Consider the following 19,440-nt stretch of genomic DNA (forward strand, 5'->3'; position numbering starts at 1 on the left):
CATTAAAAACAAATTAATCTAATGTAATTAATATTAATGATGTTGACATATTCTACCCACTCTACTTTGACACAAAACTTATCTACGAGTAGGGGTGGAAAAAGGCCAGGCGGCCTGCCAGGGGCCTGCAGCCTGGCCTGTGTTTGGCCTGACCTGGCCTGGCCTGTTATAAAATAGGTACAGGCCCAGGCTCATTTAAAAGCCTTAATACGTTAATAGGCCAGGCCCAGGCTCGCTAATTAATCTTATTGGCCTGTCAGGCCTGCTTGGGCCTGTTAAAATATAATTAAATATATAAATAATTATTTATTATAACAAAATTATGAGATATTTTAAATCTATTATATTTTATTATAAATATTTTTGTATATTTTAAATACATTAAAAGTTTAAAATTTTTTTATAAATATTAAATATATGACATATTACATATAAATATTTTTATTAAAAAATAATTTTTTTAAATAATAATTTTATTTTTGTAAAAAAAAAAAATCAGGCCTTTTAACAAGCTTCAGGCCAGGCCAGACTGAATAACAGGCCAGGCCTAGTACCTTATAAAGAGCCTATAACAGGCTGCAGGCCAGGCTCAGGCCAATTAACTGTATGACAGGCCAGGCCTGTTAAGAGTAAAGCCTGGCCTGGCCTGGCCTGTTTCCACCCCTATCTACAAGTGTGGGAACAACACTAACACACGTCACCTCTCTTCTAGTGCTACACTTCTTCAGCCCATGAGAAAATTTTTTTTCCTTCAGTACAATAACATTACCCAAAAAAAGTACATAAAATATGGTGGGTAAGAGGGTAAAGAAAAGAGTTGAGAGAAGGAGATGACAGGTCAAATAAAAAAAAGTTATCTAAAATGAGAAAATTGATAAAGTGGTTAAATAATATTATAATTATTTTTAAATTTATAACTTTTTATTATGTATAAGTTCATTTTCTTAATTTTATTAAAAAATGACTTCGTTACTTTACCAATGTTTTTATTTTGGAAAAGCTTGATCCGAGACAAAGATCCGAGGATGGAAGATGGGAGAAAGACTTGTCCTTGAGAACTTCTATCGTTTTTTTTTTTTTTTTTGGAGAACTTCAAGAATCGGCTACAGCAGGCAATGGGGAAAAAGTTCTCTCTTTTTTTAGTCGTTGTCATACATGGGTTATTAGTTATGTTTTCCTTGAGCCCCAAATTGTGTACTTTTTTTTTTGGTCGATAAATTGTGTACGTTATTGGGATGTATTGTCTTCTGTCCAATAGAAAAACGGGCTCAGCCAACACAAGTAGCTGAGTCCACAACGAGCCCAACAAATACTGAAAAGCTTGAAGGGACGGCAACCGCGAAACTCAGCTCAAGAGAGACAGATACAGACACGCACATCCGCATTAACAGGTTAAAAGGAAATGATAGGCTGATATAGGCTGATAGTCCCACCCCAAAGACAAAAAGCAGATTCCACAGTCTCCTACTCTCCTCAAATCAAATCATCTCCTCTCCCATTAAAAACAAAAACAAACACACTTGACTTACTCTCTCTTCTTCCCACTGCCACCTGAATCCGCCAGTTACTTCCGACCACATGGTCCCCTCCCTCATACTAGTACTGTTAAACCCCCTCCTCCAATTTTCATTAATTAACTAATTAACACGCTGCTGCCACCACACTTTAGTGCTCACATCTTTACATGTTTTATATATTTTTTATTTATATTTTGCAGTTTCTATCAGCAGAGAGAAGACAGTCTGTGATCTCGTCGTAGTAATTGAAGTTGCTGCTGCTTCTTCGCATGGCACCAACTCATAATCGTTTCTCGGTTACCACGCTTTTTTATAATCCAACAATCTGATCTAACCTTCTATTCCCCTCTCAACTCACTCTTCTTCTCTTTCAAAAGAGAAAAAGAAAAAGAAAATGCTGACGTGCATAGCTCGGCCGAAGAAACTCGGGGAAGACTCACTGAGTCACCCGGACGATCCCAATTCCAGCATCGGAAAGAATCAATCCGTCAAGTCCATCACCTCTCAGGTAACTTCTATTAGAGAAAAGGAAAAGAAACAAAAAAGAAACAAAAAAAGTGCAAGAGCTCTCTCTTTCTCTCATTGCTTTATCTAAGTGTCGTGATTTAAACTCTCCACCGCGGGCGCGTGTGTTTGTTTTTTTGGTTTTCTTCAGTTAAAGGATATGGCGTTGAAGGCGTCGGGTGCGTACAAGAACTGCAGTCCGTGCGCGCCGCCGAGTCGACTCAGGACAGCCAGTGGAGTGGGCGGTGCCAGTATTGGAAGCGGTGGAGACTCGGATGGGGACTCGGATCGGTTCCGGTGGTCGTACAGACGGACAGGGAGCTCAAGCTCGTCGGCGGGGACAAGGACAGGGTGGGGAAAGGAGATGGAGGCGAGGCTTAAGGGGATATCGAGCGGCGAGGGGACGCCGAGCTCCGCCGGAGGGAGCGGGCGGAGGGCGGAGCCGGTGGTGGTGCTAGTGGAGGAGAACGAGCCGAAGGAGTGGGTGGCGCAGGTGGAGCCTGGCGTCTTGATCACGTTCGTGTCGCTTCCCCGTGGCGGGAACGACCTCAAGCGCATACGATTCAGGTGCGCGTATACGTATATTATATCCGAAAAAACTCGAACGCATGCTTTTGTTGTCGTTTGCCTGGTTTTTGTTGCCGTTTTGTGTTGTATATTGTGTGTAAGGAATTTTTTAGGGATGGTATTTGATAGTGACTGTTCATTAAGGTGAACGTGGTGCTGGTCGATGTTATCGGAATCGCCACATTTAGTGCTATTATTTATTAATTTATTAAAAAATAATATAAAATCATCAAAATTGTTTTGGCCATTAATTTGTTATTTACTAAAGTATGTTATTGGACTTCTTTAAGTAAAGAAATTGAGTTTATAGTTGAGTTTATAGTTAAAAGTAATGATAAAAAATAATGAATTTTGATGATCTTCTAAAAATACTTTTTATTTATTAATTATTAAGTAATCTCTAGAATAATATTTTAACATGAAAAATAATATAATTTTCTTAAATATTATCTAATATTAGCCACTACTTAGTATCCTGTTACTACTGCTGTATTTATGTTAAATTATGGGGAATGGATATGGTCAAATGTCACTCCTATTTTACAAATTTATAAAAATATATAATGTAAAAAAATGTGCAAAGTGATATTATTAAAAATAAGAGTAATAATAGCATTTTTTAAAATTATATATATTAATTAATTATGAATTTTAATGGACACAAAAAATTTTAAAATTTTAACAACACTTAAAAAATACAGTTAAAATTAATGTTACACTTTTTAATTTCACAACACTTTTTAATTAGATATATGGGAAATTGTTATATGTGTGTATTTTTGAAAAATGTTTTGTGTGTTAGATTTATTAATTGTATGAAATAAAAATGATGAAATTGTCATTTTTTCCCATAATTTTAAAATAATAGTTTAACTATAAAATTCATACATTTATTTGTTATGTATAAAAGTGTGAAATTGTAAATTCAGCAGAAATTATTTTTAATATAGAGATGAAGATGACGTTTTAGTTGAATATCGATAATTGAAGTGTATTTCAGTATTATGAATATGTATAAAATGTGTCCAACAAGCACCTTGCATGTTGAATGTTTACACGTATCCAACACCATCCTGTGTATTGCTTGTCAGAATGATGACATGTGTCCAACGTGTTGCAACACACACACTGCATGTTGACTTTCTATCTGGAAAATCAACCTGTAATTTCACCAAATAATCCTATTTTCAACAAAAACATCAATATTTTTTTCATATAAAAAAAAAATTAGCCTTAATTCGGATGAAACATTTTTGGATATTATTGAATGCAATCAATTTGAATGTGGGGATAGTGCTACAGTGATAATGACAATGGTCAATAGGTGCCTTGTGTTTTGGGGTATGGTGGACTGTCAACTTCCCTTGTCATTAAGTAGGTACTTCTATTTTTACTAACTTTTGGGACATCCTCATTTTCTTCGTTAAATGCATGGACATATATAGGAGTAGTAGTATAGTACTTATAGGTTATTAGCTTATGGTAGTTGTTTCTTCTTTGTTCTTAACCTTGTTTCGTTTGTTGGGGATTAACGCCTTGAATTTCTGGGTCTTGTTTTGTTTGGTTTATGGTAACAATGAAATGAGTTGGGATTTGTTTCCTTACATGATGATTTTGTTTTCTCTTTATTGAAATAACAACCTGATTGAAAATTTCACCAACTTTGTTTTGATCATAGTATTTTATTTGGAACGTTCAAAAAGTATAATGTGGTTTGATGTGAATAGAATTTTTGTTAGGTAGCAAATTATTATTTTATTAACCTAAAAAACTCACATTCCACCCAAAAAAAAAAAAGAAGCATTTTGATATGATTATGGAGTTTGAATTCACAGAACATTTACAAGTCGGGTACAAGACTGTCTTTACTATCTAGATGTAAAACATTTAGTGCAATTAAAGTATCATTTGTCTTTGAACCATGATTCTGAATGAGGTGAATGATGGTCCACAACCAGGCAATTAATGATTTCTGAATCCCGAAAATAATCCAAAATTTTAAAACTTTCTAGATATTATCACAGCTTATTGTCTATTCTGTTTTGGTCAAGAGCGTTGCTTGGATTGGAAAAGAGGTAACAGAATATAGCTATAACTATTTTTGTGATCACTATTATCAATCATGCTCAGTCACCACACCAATCACTATTGTCCTTATTTTTGAAGCATCCTAATTCCAAAGTCTTCCAATTTCCCAAAGCCTGAATCAATCAACCCTCCTCCGTAGAGTAGAGTAGATATATGAAAAATGGGTTATTAGGTAGGGGTCCACAGTTCCACTGTTATTTCACGCCCTTGCCAAAAGCAATCTCAAAAAGTGGGTCCTAAAGAGAAAGAAAGAAAGAAAAAACTGACTGTGGCTTTCGTAAGTGGTGGTGGGTCAGTGTTCATTGTGCTGGTAACCTTTTTAAAACCGAGCCTTGTCGTTTGGTCGGATGAAGACTCTTATGGTTTCTTTTCTTGTTGATTCCCTATTATTAGTGACTTTGTCTTCCTCTAAAATACAAGATTTTGTCTTTTAATCTGCAATTTGCTGGGGTAAGTGCTCTGAATTCTCATCATCTTCCATTCAAGAACTATGTATATATATATACAAGACAAAATTTGAATGAAATGAACCAGTACTAGGTGGGCATAAAACAAAGTTAAAGTTGAAGATAACATAATATTTTACCTTATTTTTTGTCTTTCTTTCATCATATCGTAGGATAAAAGCACCAGTGGTGTCAAGTGTAGTTTTGGACCTACATGGTTCCTAGTAGTGCCATCCTAACCAATATGGTGCTGGTGGGTGGGTCAGTACACAAATGATTTTTCTTTTTCTTTTCTAGTTTTCTGCCGATATGTTTCTGAGTTTAATTTCTATCTACAATTTTTGTAAACTCTTTCACACTGAGGATATCTCATAAATCAAACCTTTTGAGCTGGTGTGTGTGGAAATTAATTGTTTTTTTCTGCACTGCAGCACTTGATTAGATGTCTTTCATAGCAATTAACTCCATCATTCTTATTCTATTTCTTTTATTTTCTTTTTATGAATTTAAACTCAACAATTTTAGGCTTAGAGTGTTCTTAAGCTAATATTAGAACCTAATGAATCGTCTGAATCATTACATATTTAGGCGCGCTTAGTAGTGCATTTAGTTGACACTAAAGTTTGGGACCCACTTGCATTCGTTTGCTTGGACAACTCCACTGTACGTAAGGTCAATGTTGGCCTCTTGGCCTTAGAGCAACTTTAATTTTCACGCACAGAATGGCCGGTTTGCCTTTAATTATTCAAGTGAGAATTCTTTGTCAAAAAGCATCTCCAATTGAGTGACCTAGTCTAGCATGATTGGCTACAGTGTCACACACCACTAACAATCAAAACGATTCCTATTAAAAGAAAAAAAAAATGGTGGTCAACACAATTAACATAATCATAACATTAACAAGTAACAACTTGTTAGTTGGATGTTTCAAGCTTTGTTTGGTGGATCAGTCATACGCTGATGCCCACATTGGAAAAGCTTAATTATATTTGCAAATTTGAAGAATTATTATTTGGGTCTTGCTAGTTGGCTACTTGCTATGGTTAGAAATGTTTACAAATTTTTCTTCAATAAATGCATTAAAAAAGTATTGGAAAATTCAGATATTTATTTTTCAAAAAAAGCTTTCTACATTAAGCATCTTTAGCAAAACTCTTATTAATTTACCACTTAATTTCCATCCTGCAAACAGAAGAAAAATGTAGAACGAAGGGGTGGTAAAGAAGAAGAGAAGAAACCCTTATTTCGCCGTTGTTAAATTATGGTTGAACTGCACTTTTCCAAACATTTCAAAGATGAGAAGTAGTGGATTAATATTTGTTTAGTTTTATTGTATAGTCGGGAGATATTTAACAAATGGCAAGCTCAAAGATGGTGGGCAGAGAACTATGACAAGGTCATGGAACTTTACAATGTTCAAAGGCTTAACCGCCAAGCTTTCCCTCTTCCAACTCCACCACGGTCTGAAGATGAGGTAATTTTGAATTGAATAGCTCATGATCATTATTTGTCGTGCACAATGTAGTATTTGGAAGCTGGGTGTTACTTAGGATAATGTTTATTTTGGCCTTTTGGGAAATTCTATTGCATATCAAAATGTAAGTAAGTTTTAATCTATTACTGTATTTGCAATTTCACTCGATCACTTTCAGTATGGTGCTAATAACAGATTTTGTTCTAGTAGGTAGTTGGTTATACTTTACCATAATGTTCCTCATTTTGGTTTGGGCCTATTCATAATTAGTCAATGGAAGACTGTTATTCGATAATGAAGATATAAATGTATAAAGTTGATAAGTGTATTTGCACTGCTAGAGTAAGAAATTTCGCACCTGAAAAATAAAGAGTTGATCGTTGGATAGAGTAAACTAGTATAACCCACCTAATGATTTAAGTGTTAACCAGCAGTATGTCATATCATTTGGACAAAAAGCAGAGTAAGATGTTAATTCTTTTTTCCATTATATTTGCATATTAGGCAAATGTTGAAACAAACAAGCTTTTTGTAGTCGCTGTCCTCAGTTTTGATGTACTGGGCGGAAGTTAGTACTTAGTATTTTACTATATTTTGATCTGGTGCATTTCTGGGTTGAAAACAGAGTTCAAAGCGTGAATCAATAGAAGACAGCCCTGTAACACCTCCACTAACCAAGGAACGGCTACCTCGAAATTTGTACCGCCCAACAGGGGTGGGAATGGGATACTCATCCTCAGATTCCTTTGATCATCAGTCAATGCAATCCCGGCATTACAATGATTCAAACGGTCTGAACTCAACCCCAAAGGTTTCAACCATTAGCGCTGCCAAGACAGAGATGTCATCGATGGATGCTTCTATAAGTAGCTCATCCAGAGAAGTGGACCATTCCGGGGAACTATCAATGAGCAATGCTAGTGACTTGGAGACTGAATGGGTTGAGCAGGATGAACCTGGAGTCTACATTACCATTAGAGCACTCCCAGGTGGCAAACGGGAGCTCAAACGAGTGAGGTTCAGGTACAATATCGCCAACTTCATGGCTAGATAATTCCCTCATGTATGATGATTTCGCTCACTACTATTTAACTAGGATGAAGTATTAGACATAATCCTGGGAGTTTGGGTTGTTCTAAACTTCCATGTTAGACATAAAAGTGTGTATTTGCCTCTAAATAGTGGTCCTAACAATTTAAATTTTTAGTAATTATAGTTGACAAAAATTTCGGTCAAATGGGGCCCCAATTTTTATAGGTTAAAATTTTGGGTACAAGTAAGCATTATGTCAACTCAAGTTTTTCAGGGAGATGGTCTTTCAAAATTGATAGGTCATAGTTGTTTACTTGAGAGATTATATGACATTAAGAACATGCTTTAGGATTAGCTCAAAAAGTTGAAGTGAGAATCAATTTTTACTTGTTGCTGATACAACAAAAATCTAAAAGGACTTAATGCAGAGTACTGTAAATTTTTCTATCTAGGATTTCAAGTTAGAAATATTGGTCAAGCATCCTATGTACTTAACTGTGTTTGACCCTGTCACTAGTTAATCTGTTCTGTATAATACAGTTAGACACTCTACTCTCCCGGTTTGAATTTTTTACCATTTGTGAAGCAAGAATGAAGCTGTGCATTTGAGTTCAATTTTTGTGGTTACATATTAAAACTGTTTGGAATTTTTCTTCTTATTCCCTTGAATGTGGTACAGCCGAGAAAAATTCGGGGAGATGCATGCTCGACTTTGGTGGGAGGAGAATCGTGCCAGAATACATGAACAATACTTGTAAGATTTATCAAGTTGGTGGCTCCTGCTGATGCTGTGGAATATGTGGAGGTGGTGTTGCTTATTTAATTAAAATTTTTCGCATCTCTTGTTATACAAGGTATCTTTATAAATGATCAGATGTTAGGGGCTGGCACTACTTGTGCCACTTCCTTTTTTGGGTTTATACACACATCCTAGACCTTCGCACGCTGGCGTCTCATCTTCATGCCATCGGTTCTGGGTATTACCATGGACATGGGAAGTAAATTTAGCATCTATTAGTCAAACATATTGGTGGATCAAGGCAGCAATTGCTTACTTGAAAGTTGAAAACTTCTGAGTCTGGTGGGTGTAAATTACATGGCCGTTGAAATTGGATACAAAGAAATCTACTCAATCATTTTTGTTTTTACTCTACATATCTAATTTCTGCATCCAGTTTGCAATAGCATATCTACTCATAATACTAACTTCAACCTGTCTATCGTTGGAATAGCCTACAATGGTCATCAATACTGATATTTGTCCTTACTTTTGTTGACAATTGACATTATTCACCACTTTCATCTTTGCTGTCATGTTATTCATCTTTGCAAATGACTGTGCAACGCCTCAGTTAAATAGTTGTATGTATTTGCACACTCTCGTGTTCAATAAATATGAACTTATTATGTACATATCTTCATCCTTAATTTATAGCTCTTAAAATATAAAAGAAAAGGTTATGGAAATCTAAACATGACAACTTTGTGTCTGTTATGGACAGTGTATTCAAATCTTTGTTGTATTGTGTTCTCTCTACCAGAATGAATTTAGAGGAATGAAAAAGTAAAGTGGCACACATGGGAAAATTAGTTAAAATTCATTTAAGTAGATATTATTGTACCTTATGTTTGGATTGCCTTTCCCACCTTTTGTTCACCAGTTACCCATTCGATCTGAACAGAATTACTGGAGGCCGAAAAATTCTCTGCTTCACTTGACACTCAAAAAAGTGAAAAACACAAGTTTCTACTTATACATTTGTTAAGTAAATTCCTCTAAAAAAGTCCCCGAAAAATTTTAAAAATTTCAAAACAGTACCTGAAAAATTTTAGAATAGTCTCTTCGAATATTTTTAATCTTTTTTAAAAGTGATTGTCTTATAATATTTTTATTAATTAGAAAAATAAAATATTATTAAAAATATATAATAATAAAGAATATTATATAGTAAAATATAATTTTATTTATTAACACTAAAATGTCATAAAAATAATATTATTTAATCATTAACATATGATATTTACATTGAGATGATGTAGAAACCATAATAATAATAATAACTAAATTTAAGAAGTTATTGAATTATGAAAATCATTATTTATATACTAACTTCCTAAGATATTGATATCAAATAAATTTAGAAAGATATTCCCAAGCGAAAAAAAAAATATTTTTTCTTGGTATAATTGTTAACTGTGGTAGTACAAACAGTTTTAACTCAGCCTATTTTGTGCAATATTTTAACAACTAAATTTCAAAACTTTTTAAAGAATATGAACAGAACACTTGAATTTGTCAAGACATTTCTTCTTCAAGTATTACAAAGTATGAGGAGTTTCATATTGGGATTTTGTAAATCTACATTGATCTTGTGGTTGACTAACACTTATAAATTTGACTTCATAGATGACTTGGTTCACAATGCATGCAAGTTCTAAAGTGTTACGTTCGTAAGCATTTGCACAAATATTTTTAATTGTTTATATGAACAAGTTTATGTTAAATGAGAGTTCTCCTATCTCTTTAAGCAACAATAGCTCATTTTTTTCTTCATCATTAAAGAATAAGCATAGAATATGACACCTATAAATTACATTAAAATAATATCTTGCATGATAAAAAATAAATATGGGTTTATTTATTTTAAAAATTATTTCTTTTTGAAAAAAAAAAGCCTTTTCAAAATTAATTTATAATTTATCTTAAAAATAAATAAAAAATTTTGTATATAAATAATCAAATTTGAGGTTGAAGGTTGTAGAAGGTTTAGAGAAGGGGGGTTGAATCTATGACATTCTTTTGCTTTAATGAAATAACCATTTTAAAACAAACTTTCAGTCTAAATCTGTTTGAACTCAGCAGCGGAAAATTTATGAGACAATTTAGTTTTGTCTCATGAATATCAGAAAACAGAACAGAGCAGGGAAGAGAGAAGCTGATACCATCATGTATCTTGGTTCAGTTGCCTTGTGCAATGCAACATACATCCAGTCTCCACCACAACTGTGGTGGAATTTCCACTATAGTTAAAGTATTACATACACCAATTCTACAGGATTGACACAATCCTTTCACTCTCAAGTTCTAACCTAACTTGACTTGGTTATGCTAATACCTAACTCTTCACTCTTAGTGCTAACCCAACTAAGAAAGGGGTACCTCACTGGTACAAGATACAAGACCCAAGAAACAACCTAAAGAAATCTAAAATCACTCTAGGCTTTTCACTCAAGTGTTTCTCTCTGCCTCTTTCCACTCTTAGGCTCTTTCAAGAACTCTCTCATTCAGCCTTTTACCTCAAGAAATTACAGAAAGATAATCATTGAAAAGAAAATTACAATCTGTAAAACATGAAGAAGATTAATGCTTAAACAGCCTCTTTGCTATGTGATAAACCAGATTTGCTTGTCTCTGATTTAGTTCCTCACTCTGGCGGAATGATCCTTTGACTAGGCAGCACTGTCTAAGTTGATGAACTTCTTCAAAGAACTCTTCTCAGAACATAAACCTCAAAACACTGGTTCTCTCTCCTTACCTTTAAACTGAAGTGATTTTCCTATTTGTATGATTTCAATTTTTCACACCATAGGTTTGCTTTACACAGTTGACTTCTTCTTCTTACAAAAACAGAGCATCAGCTACGCAGAAGAGAGATGGAACTGTAGCAGAGATTTCAGATTTCATGCATTCATACCTTCCATCTTCTCTTTCATTCTTTTTCCAATATCTTCAAAAATCTGAACCATTTATTTTTGCTTTGGCTCCAAGTTCTTTTCTTGACCGTTGATCCACAGCAGAACTCCATAACATCCATTTTCTTCATTTTACCAGAAATGGGTATGAGGGGGGAAGGAAGCTTCAACAAGTTACTTTGGGGTACCAATAATGGAAAGATCTTTCTGATTTGCCTAAGATCTGATTTTGTCCTAGCTTCTGATTTCTTTTTCTTTCTTCTTTGAAGCTAACCTTCTTTTTCCTTCTAGGATGTGCACCATGGCATGGCCATCTCTGACTTAGGTTAGCTTGCTTTGATTAGGGTGATTAGACATTAGCTTTTTGTAATTTACCTTTCTCTCTCTTTCTTTCTGATTCATAATGAAGCAAACATGTGAGGTACTTTGGAAGGCTTCAGCTTGATGGAGTCTTTATGGGTTTGGATTGGATTTATTTTTCATTCAGCCCAGCTGATTCCTTTGCATTATTTCCTTGGGCTTTGAGAGTTAGAGAGCACACCGAAAATTCTTGTTTCTTTACTCTATTCCTTTGGGCTGCTGCCTCTTTAGTTTTGGCATGTAACACTAATCAAGACCATTAAAACTAATTGGGTGTTTAATGTAACACCCTCATTACCAGAATGTCACGCTTCCGGCTGCGCCATTCTGATAGCAAGAAGTATTACGACTAATTTATATACTTAATATTAAAATAGAAGCCTGTGGCTCGATACCGTATCGCTGACTTCTTTGAAAACCGGAAATAAATACTTTATCTAAAAAAAAAAGCAATCATAGATTCATAATATATATATATATATAACATACAACTCCTATCCCTGTTACAAAATTGTAATAACAAAGACGAGGGAAGAAAATAATCTAATTAACACAACAACATATAAACCAAATGCAGTATAACTCTTCTTAATGCTTCTTCATCCGGTTCCTAAAAAGGTAAAGCTGTAGGGGGTGAGAACCTAACCACACGGTCTCACCATGCAGTTTCACAATTGTTATAAGAAGATACTTAATAAGAAAACTTTTTTCAAGCTCAGTGATTATCATTGCCATGTGAATCTTTTAAAAACCAATAGCTAATCATTCAAAAACTTTTTCAAAGAAACAAGATTTAATCTTTCTGAAATCCAAAACCTTTCTTTTCTTATAAGAAAATCTTAATCAGAAACCAACTACGCAATCAATCAACACAATCATCAATTCAGCACCAAAGCTCATTCTTAGGAGTAGCACACCAGGACAAACACAAGCAAAACAGACAAGGAAAGCACAAATTTAGGTAGCAGTTACAGCAAATAGTTCTGGTAACAGTTAAGAACAGTTTAACAATTAGACAAACCAAAACAAATTCAAACCCAAGCAAAGCATACAAATGCATATGATACATGCCTGTCTTATGGCTAATGATCTCATCTGTCGGTTATCCAGCCAACATGACAAGTCCGAAAACCTTAGAATGTCTTTCGTCGCGCATCCCCATGAGTCTATGCATAGATTTTACATTCATACATTATTCAAATCACTCACTGGGGGCTATCCATACCCGGGAATTTATATGTGCCCGGTCACCCTTACGACGTAGGGTCAACAGAGTATCGAGATTCAACCTGGAACACGTGGTGGCAAGTCACGGTACTTTACCTAGGAAAACTCGTTTCTCAGATAAAAGTGCGGAAGCCACATATATTTATTCATAATCATAGAAATATCAATTATTTGAATTAAATCACATAAAAATTCTTTTCATTCCATAACTACTAATTTTGTAATGAAAATAATTCAATAATTATAAAATTAGGTAAAATTCTAATTAATTATCAAAATCTGATTTAATTAGTTTTAATAAAAATAATTTCTGAAAATAAAATTTTTCATGAATAAATAAATTAAAATTAACTCATAATAAGATTTATTTGAAAATCCTGGGTCTTACATCCTACCTACCTTACAAAAATTTTCGTCCTCGAAAATTGATAAAAAATGAAAGAGACTTCATATCACTTTATTTTCAATCACATTTAAAGAAAAACAAAAGATTGCAGCATATATATATACAGTTTCATATACCAAGATTTTCATATGGCATGAGGATATAAGGATATAAGTGTGATGCGAAACAGAAGCTACAAAACAAGCTTGGTGCAAAAGATCACAAAGCAGACTGGTATTGAAACAATATGGCTAACGTTCTCAACACTGATCTCACACCAACTTCAGGGATTCAACTTCCTAAACTTCAACATGATGTAACTTCACTATTTCCAACTACACTTTATCAAACAGATCCATCGGGAATTCTCCACCTTATCTATCACTCCGCAAACTCGCTACTAGTCACAAATCCAACATTGACAAAACCCTTTTGCGTAAAACACAGCTCCATAACATCTTGTAGCATCGCACACTCATCTTCCGTATTCACTAACCGTGATCTAAGAATTAACGTATTACTTGCCGTATCTAAGATCGCAGGTGGCATTAAAACAAATCTCGAATTTACTCAGAAGGACACAAGACTTTTTTTGAAAGGAAATGACAAGCGACAAAGACAGTAATCATAGAAATTTGAAAGAATTAATGAAATTACAGTTAAACACAGATGCACAAGCAATGAGGAGTGTTGGAAAGGAGTCAATTGGTAACTACAAGGATAACTCTTGAAACAGAAAAATTTCAATAGGATCAATAAGGAGAAAAATAGCGTATTAGTTTGAAACAAATTCAAACTAAGTAAAAAAAATATGAGATCTACAGAAGAAGAATATCCAAAACCAAAGATAAAGCTTATAGAACTCAATAGTATGGTTTAAAAATACTTTCGAATACATTGTTTGTACAGAATGGAAAACTTAAGGGAAAATTATTTCATGTTCTATAAGAGAAAATGAGTAACAAACATTCTTCAAAAGATTAATAAGAGTGTAAATATGGCATTATTTCAATATAAATTCAAGTCGAAATAGATTACACAAAGTTTGTAAATGGAAAGATTAATTTGACTAAAAGCAAAATTGTATTTTTTTTCTTTTTCAAGCATGCATAAAAAATGCGATCTTGTTGGAAAGAAACCTGAGATAAAGTTTTGCTCATAAAAGAAAAGAGGTTGCATTACAGTCGAATAGGTTTAAATCACATACAAAAAATTTTAGAGTATAAGGTAAAGAAGTGTAGGTTGAATTGAAAGCGATTTTATTAAAACTTCAATCGATGGTTATATCGCATCAAAACAAGTTCAAATCACATCAAAGAGAGGCACTGCTCAAGTAAAGGAATGCAAAGTCAAGGACAACTTTGCATAATAATAAACCAAAACTTGTTTAAAAAGGTTTAAAACAAAAATCCAATAATATACTTGAAATCACATCCTTATAAAGATGTTCAATAATATTAAGATGCGCTAAGAAGGAAACCAACTCATTTCAAGAAAGAAACTTAAATTAAAGGATTTCAATTAGGATTCATAAAGCATGTCACTCATAGAAACGAAAAGCTTAAGAAGGAACTTAACAACTTAAAAAGTTGATTCAAAACTTAAATTTCTTCAAAAGAATTCAAAACCTTTTCAAAAATGGATCAAAACAAAATTCTAAAAGTATACTTGGAGTAACCACCTCACAAGAATCATTTAAGAAGATTACGATGCGCTTGAAAAGAAATCAGTCCATGGAAGAAAGGATCTTTAAATTAAGGAAATTCAAATAAGAACTCACTAGGCATGGATTATTAAACGAGTTTCCAATTGGTCCAACGGAATATAAAACGCGCCAGGAAGACAACTCAATCAATAGAAAATTCTCAAGAAAGAACCTTTGACTAAAGAAGACAAATAAAAGACAAATGGTGCTTTAGATGGAAATGAATTCAAGTTGACTCGGATGAGTATGAGATTCACAAGAAATGGAAAACTAAGACTACTAGTGACGTTCCAAAAAAAAAAAATCTTGTGTCCCTCTGAGTAAATTCGAGATTTGTTTTAATGTCACCTGCGATCTTAGATATGGCAAGTAATACGTTAATTCTTAGAGCACGGTTAGTGAATGCGGAAGATGAAGCTTGTAAGTGTGCGATGCTACAAGATGTTATGGAGCTGTGTTTTACGCAAAAGGGTTTTGTCAATGTTGGATTTGTGACCGGTAGCGAGTTTGCGGAGTGATAGATAAGGTGGAGAATTCTCGAGGGATCTGTTTGATAATGTAACACCCTCACTACCAGAATGTCACGCTTCCGGCTGTGCCGCTCTGATACCATAATGTAACACTCTCACTACCAGAATGTCACGCTTCCGGCTGCGCCACTCTGATAGCAAGAAGTATTACGACTAATTTATATACTTAATATTAAAATAGAAGCCTGTGACTCGACACCGTATTGCTGACTTCTTTGAAAACCAGAAATAAATACTTTATCTAAAAAAAACAAGCAGTCATATATATATATATATATAACATACAACTCCTATCCCTCCTACAAAATTGTAATAACAAAGACGAGGGAAGAAAATAATCTAATTAATACAACAACATATAAACCAAATGCAGTATAACTCTTCTTAATGCTTCTTCATCCGATTCTTGAAAAGGTAAAGCTGTAGGGGTGAGAACCTAACCACACGGTCTCACCACGCAGTTTCACAATTGTCATAAGAAGATACTTAATAAGAAAACTATTTTCAAGCTCAGTGATTATCATTGCCCTGTGAATCTTTTAAATACCAATAGCTAATCATTCAAAAACTTTTTCAAAGAAACAAGATTTAATCTTTCTGAAATCCAAAACCTTTCTTTTCTTATAAGAAAATCTTAATCAGAAACCAACTACGCAATCAATCAACACAATCATCAATTCAGCACCAAAGCTCATTCTCAGAAGTAGCACACCAGGACAAACACAAGCAAAATAGACAAGAAAAACACAAATTTAGGTAGCAGTTACAGCAAATAGTTCAGGTAACAGTTAAGAACAGTTTAATAATTAGGCAAACCAAAACAAATTCAAACCCAAGCAAAGCATACAAATGCATATGATGCATGCCTATCCTATGGCTAATGAGCTCATCTGTCGGTTATCCAGCTAACCCGACAAGTCCGAAAACCTTAGACTGTCCCCCGTTGCGCATCCCATGAGTCTATGCATAGATTTTACATTCATACATCATTCAAATCACTCATTGGGGGCTATCCATACCCGGGAATTTATACGTGCCCGGTCACCCTTACGACGTAGGGTCAACAGAGTATCGAGATTCAACCTGGAACACGTGGTGGCAAGCCACGGTACTTTACTCAGGAAAACTCGTATCTCAGATAAAAGTGCGGAAGCCACATATATTTATTCATAATCATAGAAATATCAATTATTTGAATTAAATCACATAAAAATTCTTTTCATTTCATAACTACTAATTTTGTAATTTAAATATAGAAAATAATTCAATAATTATAAAATTAGGTAAAATTCTAATTAATTATCAAAATTTGATTTAATTAGCTTTAATAAAAATAATTTCTGAAAATAAAATTTTTCATGAATAAATAAATTAAAATTAACTCATAATAAGATTTATTTGAAAATCCTGGGTCTTACATTTAACCCTATAAAATAATGTTTGTCATCATCATTTATGTTAGTTAATTCCTTAACTCAACAATCTCCCCCTTGATGACAAACATTATATATAAGGTAATTAATCAAAAGATTTGAAATAGAAATGGTTCAGATACTTCCCTTTGATGATACCAGATTAACTTGATATGCTCCCCCTTTCTTTCATAAGAGTTGCTCCCCTTAATGTATGCTTATCGTTTAACCTGAGGACACATACAATAATGCCAGCACAACAATCCAATGTATATACATGCTTATCTATAATTCTATAGTTGCACAAAAGTATTATAATCCATACAAGCACATATTGCAAAATATGGCAGCATGTAAGCAACAATTCACCAGCACAACATAAAGTTTAAATAACTTAAAGTCAACCAAGTTCAGTTCACAAATACAAGATAAATTTCAAATGACTTAAAGTCAACCAAGTTCAGTTCACAAATACAAGATAAATCACAAACATAAGACTAATCAAAACTAATATCCAATAATCTCAGTAAGCCTTATGTCTTATCAAGCCTCATATATACATTTTCCTCCCCTTTTGTCATCAAGGTAGAAAAAAATAAAACAAAAACTAAACCTACAAAATAGTGTATTGGAGGCATGTTGAAACTAAATGTTGCGTCTTGAAATATAAAAAATTGGAAGAGAAATGAAGATCATATTTCAACCAGCAACACCATAGTTATGAGAAAGTTGTACTACCAATATAAAAAAATTATCAAATAAAAAAAATTCATGATATGCAAAGACCAATTCTTAGTAAAAACTCATATGGACCAAAAAGAGTTTCAGAAAACAAAAATAACCACATGTGTAATAAGATTTAAGCATGGTTCTTGTCCTTTTCTACACTTCAAAATTCAGATCACAAATATCTTATCCAACAAATGTCTCTTTGACCTGCAATACAAAATTCTCAAATAGGACATTAGCACAATTAAAACAAAGAATCGTAACTCAAAATGCCTAAACTTGTTCTTAATTTACAAAACATGTCTTCAGCCAGAGGTTTAGTAAATATATCAACAAATTGTTCCTCTGATTTAACAAATTGAATGCTTATATTTTCTTTTTGATGAACATGTTTCCTAATTGAGTGAAATCTCACTTCAATGTGTTTTGTTCTAGAGTGCAAAACAGGATTTTTAGAAATATTAATGGCACTCATGTTATCACAAAACAAGGGAATGTTATTAGTATTCAATTTATAATCAGCTAGTTGTGTTTTCAACCACAACAATTGGGAACAGCAAGAAAATGTAGCAATGTATTCGGCTTCTGCAGTGGAGAGAGCCACTGTTGACTGCTTCTTACTTGACCAAATATTCAAAGATCTGCCCAGAAAACAGCAAATACCAGATGTACTTCTTCTATGAATTCTGTCCCCAGCAAAGTCTGCATCACAATAACCAATTGCAGAAAATTTATCAGACCTATGATACCATAAACCATAGTTAGATGTGCCATGTACATATCTAATGATCCTTTTAACTGCAGAAAGATGTGATTCTTTTTGTTTAGATTGGAATCTTGAATACATTCCAACACTTTGCACAATGTCAGGTCTAGAGGAAGTTAGGTACATAAGAGATCCAATCATTCCTCTATACCTAGTCTCATCAACATCTTTCTCAGTTTCTCCCTTTTCTAATTTAGAGCTAGGGTGCATGGGAGTTCTCATGGGTTTGGCATTTTCCATACCAAATTTCGTAACTAATTCCTTGACATACTTTTCTTGATGAATAAAAATACCATTTTCAGTTTGCTTAATTTGTAGCCCAAGAAAAAAATTAAGTTCACCCATCATGCTCATGTCAAATTCACTTGTCATAAATTTTCCAAATTCAGTACAAAGAGATTCATTGGCTGATCCAAAAATAATGTCATCAACATAAATTTGGACTAGAATAAAAGAATCATTAGAATTCTTAATAAATAGAGTAGTGTCTATGGTGTCTCTTTGAAAACTATTTTTCAAAAGAAAAGAGCTAAGTCTCTCATACCAAGCTCTAGGAGCTTGCCTTAAACCATAGAGAGCTTTTAATAGTTTGAAAACATGGTTAGGAAATTCTTTATTTTCAAAACTAGGTGGCTGTGCCACATATACTTCTCTATCTATCACACCATTCAAAAATGCATATTTCACATCCATTTGATACAATTTGAAACCACAATAAGCAGCATAAGGTAAAAGAAGTCTTATGGCTTCCATTCGGGCAACAAGGGCAAAGAATTCATCAAAATATATTCCCTCTTCTTGGACATATCCTTGTGCCACCAATCTAGCTTTATTTCTAGCAATGCTACCATCTTCACCCACCTTGTTCCTGAATATCCACTTTGTGCCTGTCACTTTCTTGTCACTTGGCTTAGGAACCAATATCCAAACTTGGTTCTTTTCAAATTCGTGAATCTCTTCCTCCATTGTCTTTACCCAAGAGGGGTCATCAAGAGCTTCTTTGAT

The 19,440-nt window shown here is 33.8% G+C and overlaps 1 protein-coding gene across 1 annotated transcript; it reads left to right on the forward strand.

Moving 5' to 3' along the window:
- Nucleotides 1-1,307: 1,307 nt before the first annotated feature.
- On the forward strand, nucleotides 1,308-9,042 carry LOC107630491 (protein Brevis radix-like 4). The gene is made up of 6 exons (XM_016333634.3): nucleotides 1,308-1,599; nucleotides 1,718-2,025; nucleotides 2,173-2,588; nucleotides 6,461-6,596; nucleotides 7,222-7,619; nucleotides 8,308-9,042. Exons 2-6 carry the CDS (start codon nucleotides 1,912-1,914, stop codon nucleotides 8,384-8,386), a joined length of 1,143 nt encoding a protein of 380 aa, XP_016189120.2. The 5' UTR covers nucleotides 1,308-1,599; nucleotides 1,718-1,911; the 3' UTR covers nucleotides 8,387-9,042.
- The last annotated feature ends 10,398 nt before the right edge of the window (nucleotides 9,043-19,440 follow it).

The sequence above is a fragment of the Arachis ipaensis genome, chromosome B3 (assembly GCF_059453495.1).
Source record: "Arachis ipaensis isolate K30076 ecotype BB chromosome B3, ASM5945349v1, whole genome shotgun sequence".
Taxonomy (NCBI): domain Eukaryota; kingdom Viridiplantae; phylum Streptophyta; class Magnoliopsida; order Fabales; family Fabaceae; genus Arachis; species Arachis ipaensis.

What these genes read in the sequence shown, in the direction of transcription:
- LOC107630491 (XM_016333634.3), top strand. Translation starts at nt 1,912, where the DNA reads ATGCTGACGTGCATAGCTCGGCCGAAGAAACTCGGGGAAGACTCACTG. An exon ending in TCAAGTCCATCACCTCTCAG is followed by an intron (nt 2,026 to 2,172) that starts GTAACTTCTATT and finishes GGTTTTCTTCAG; the next exon opens with TTAAAGGATATGGCGTTGAA. An exon ending in CACCACGGTCTGAAGATGAG is followed by an intron (nt 6,597 to 7,221) that starts GTAATTTTGAAT and finishes GGTTGAAAACAG; the next exon opens with AGTTCAAAGCGTGAATCAAT.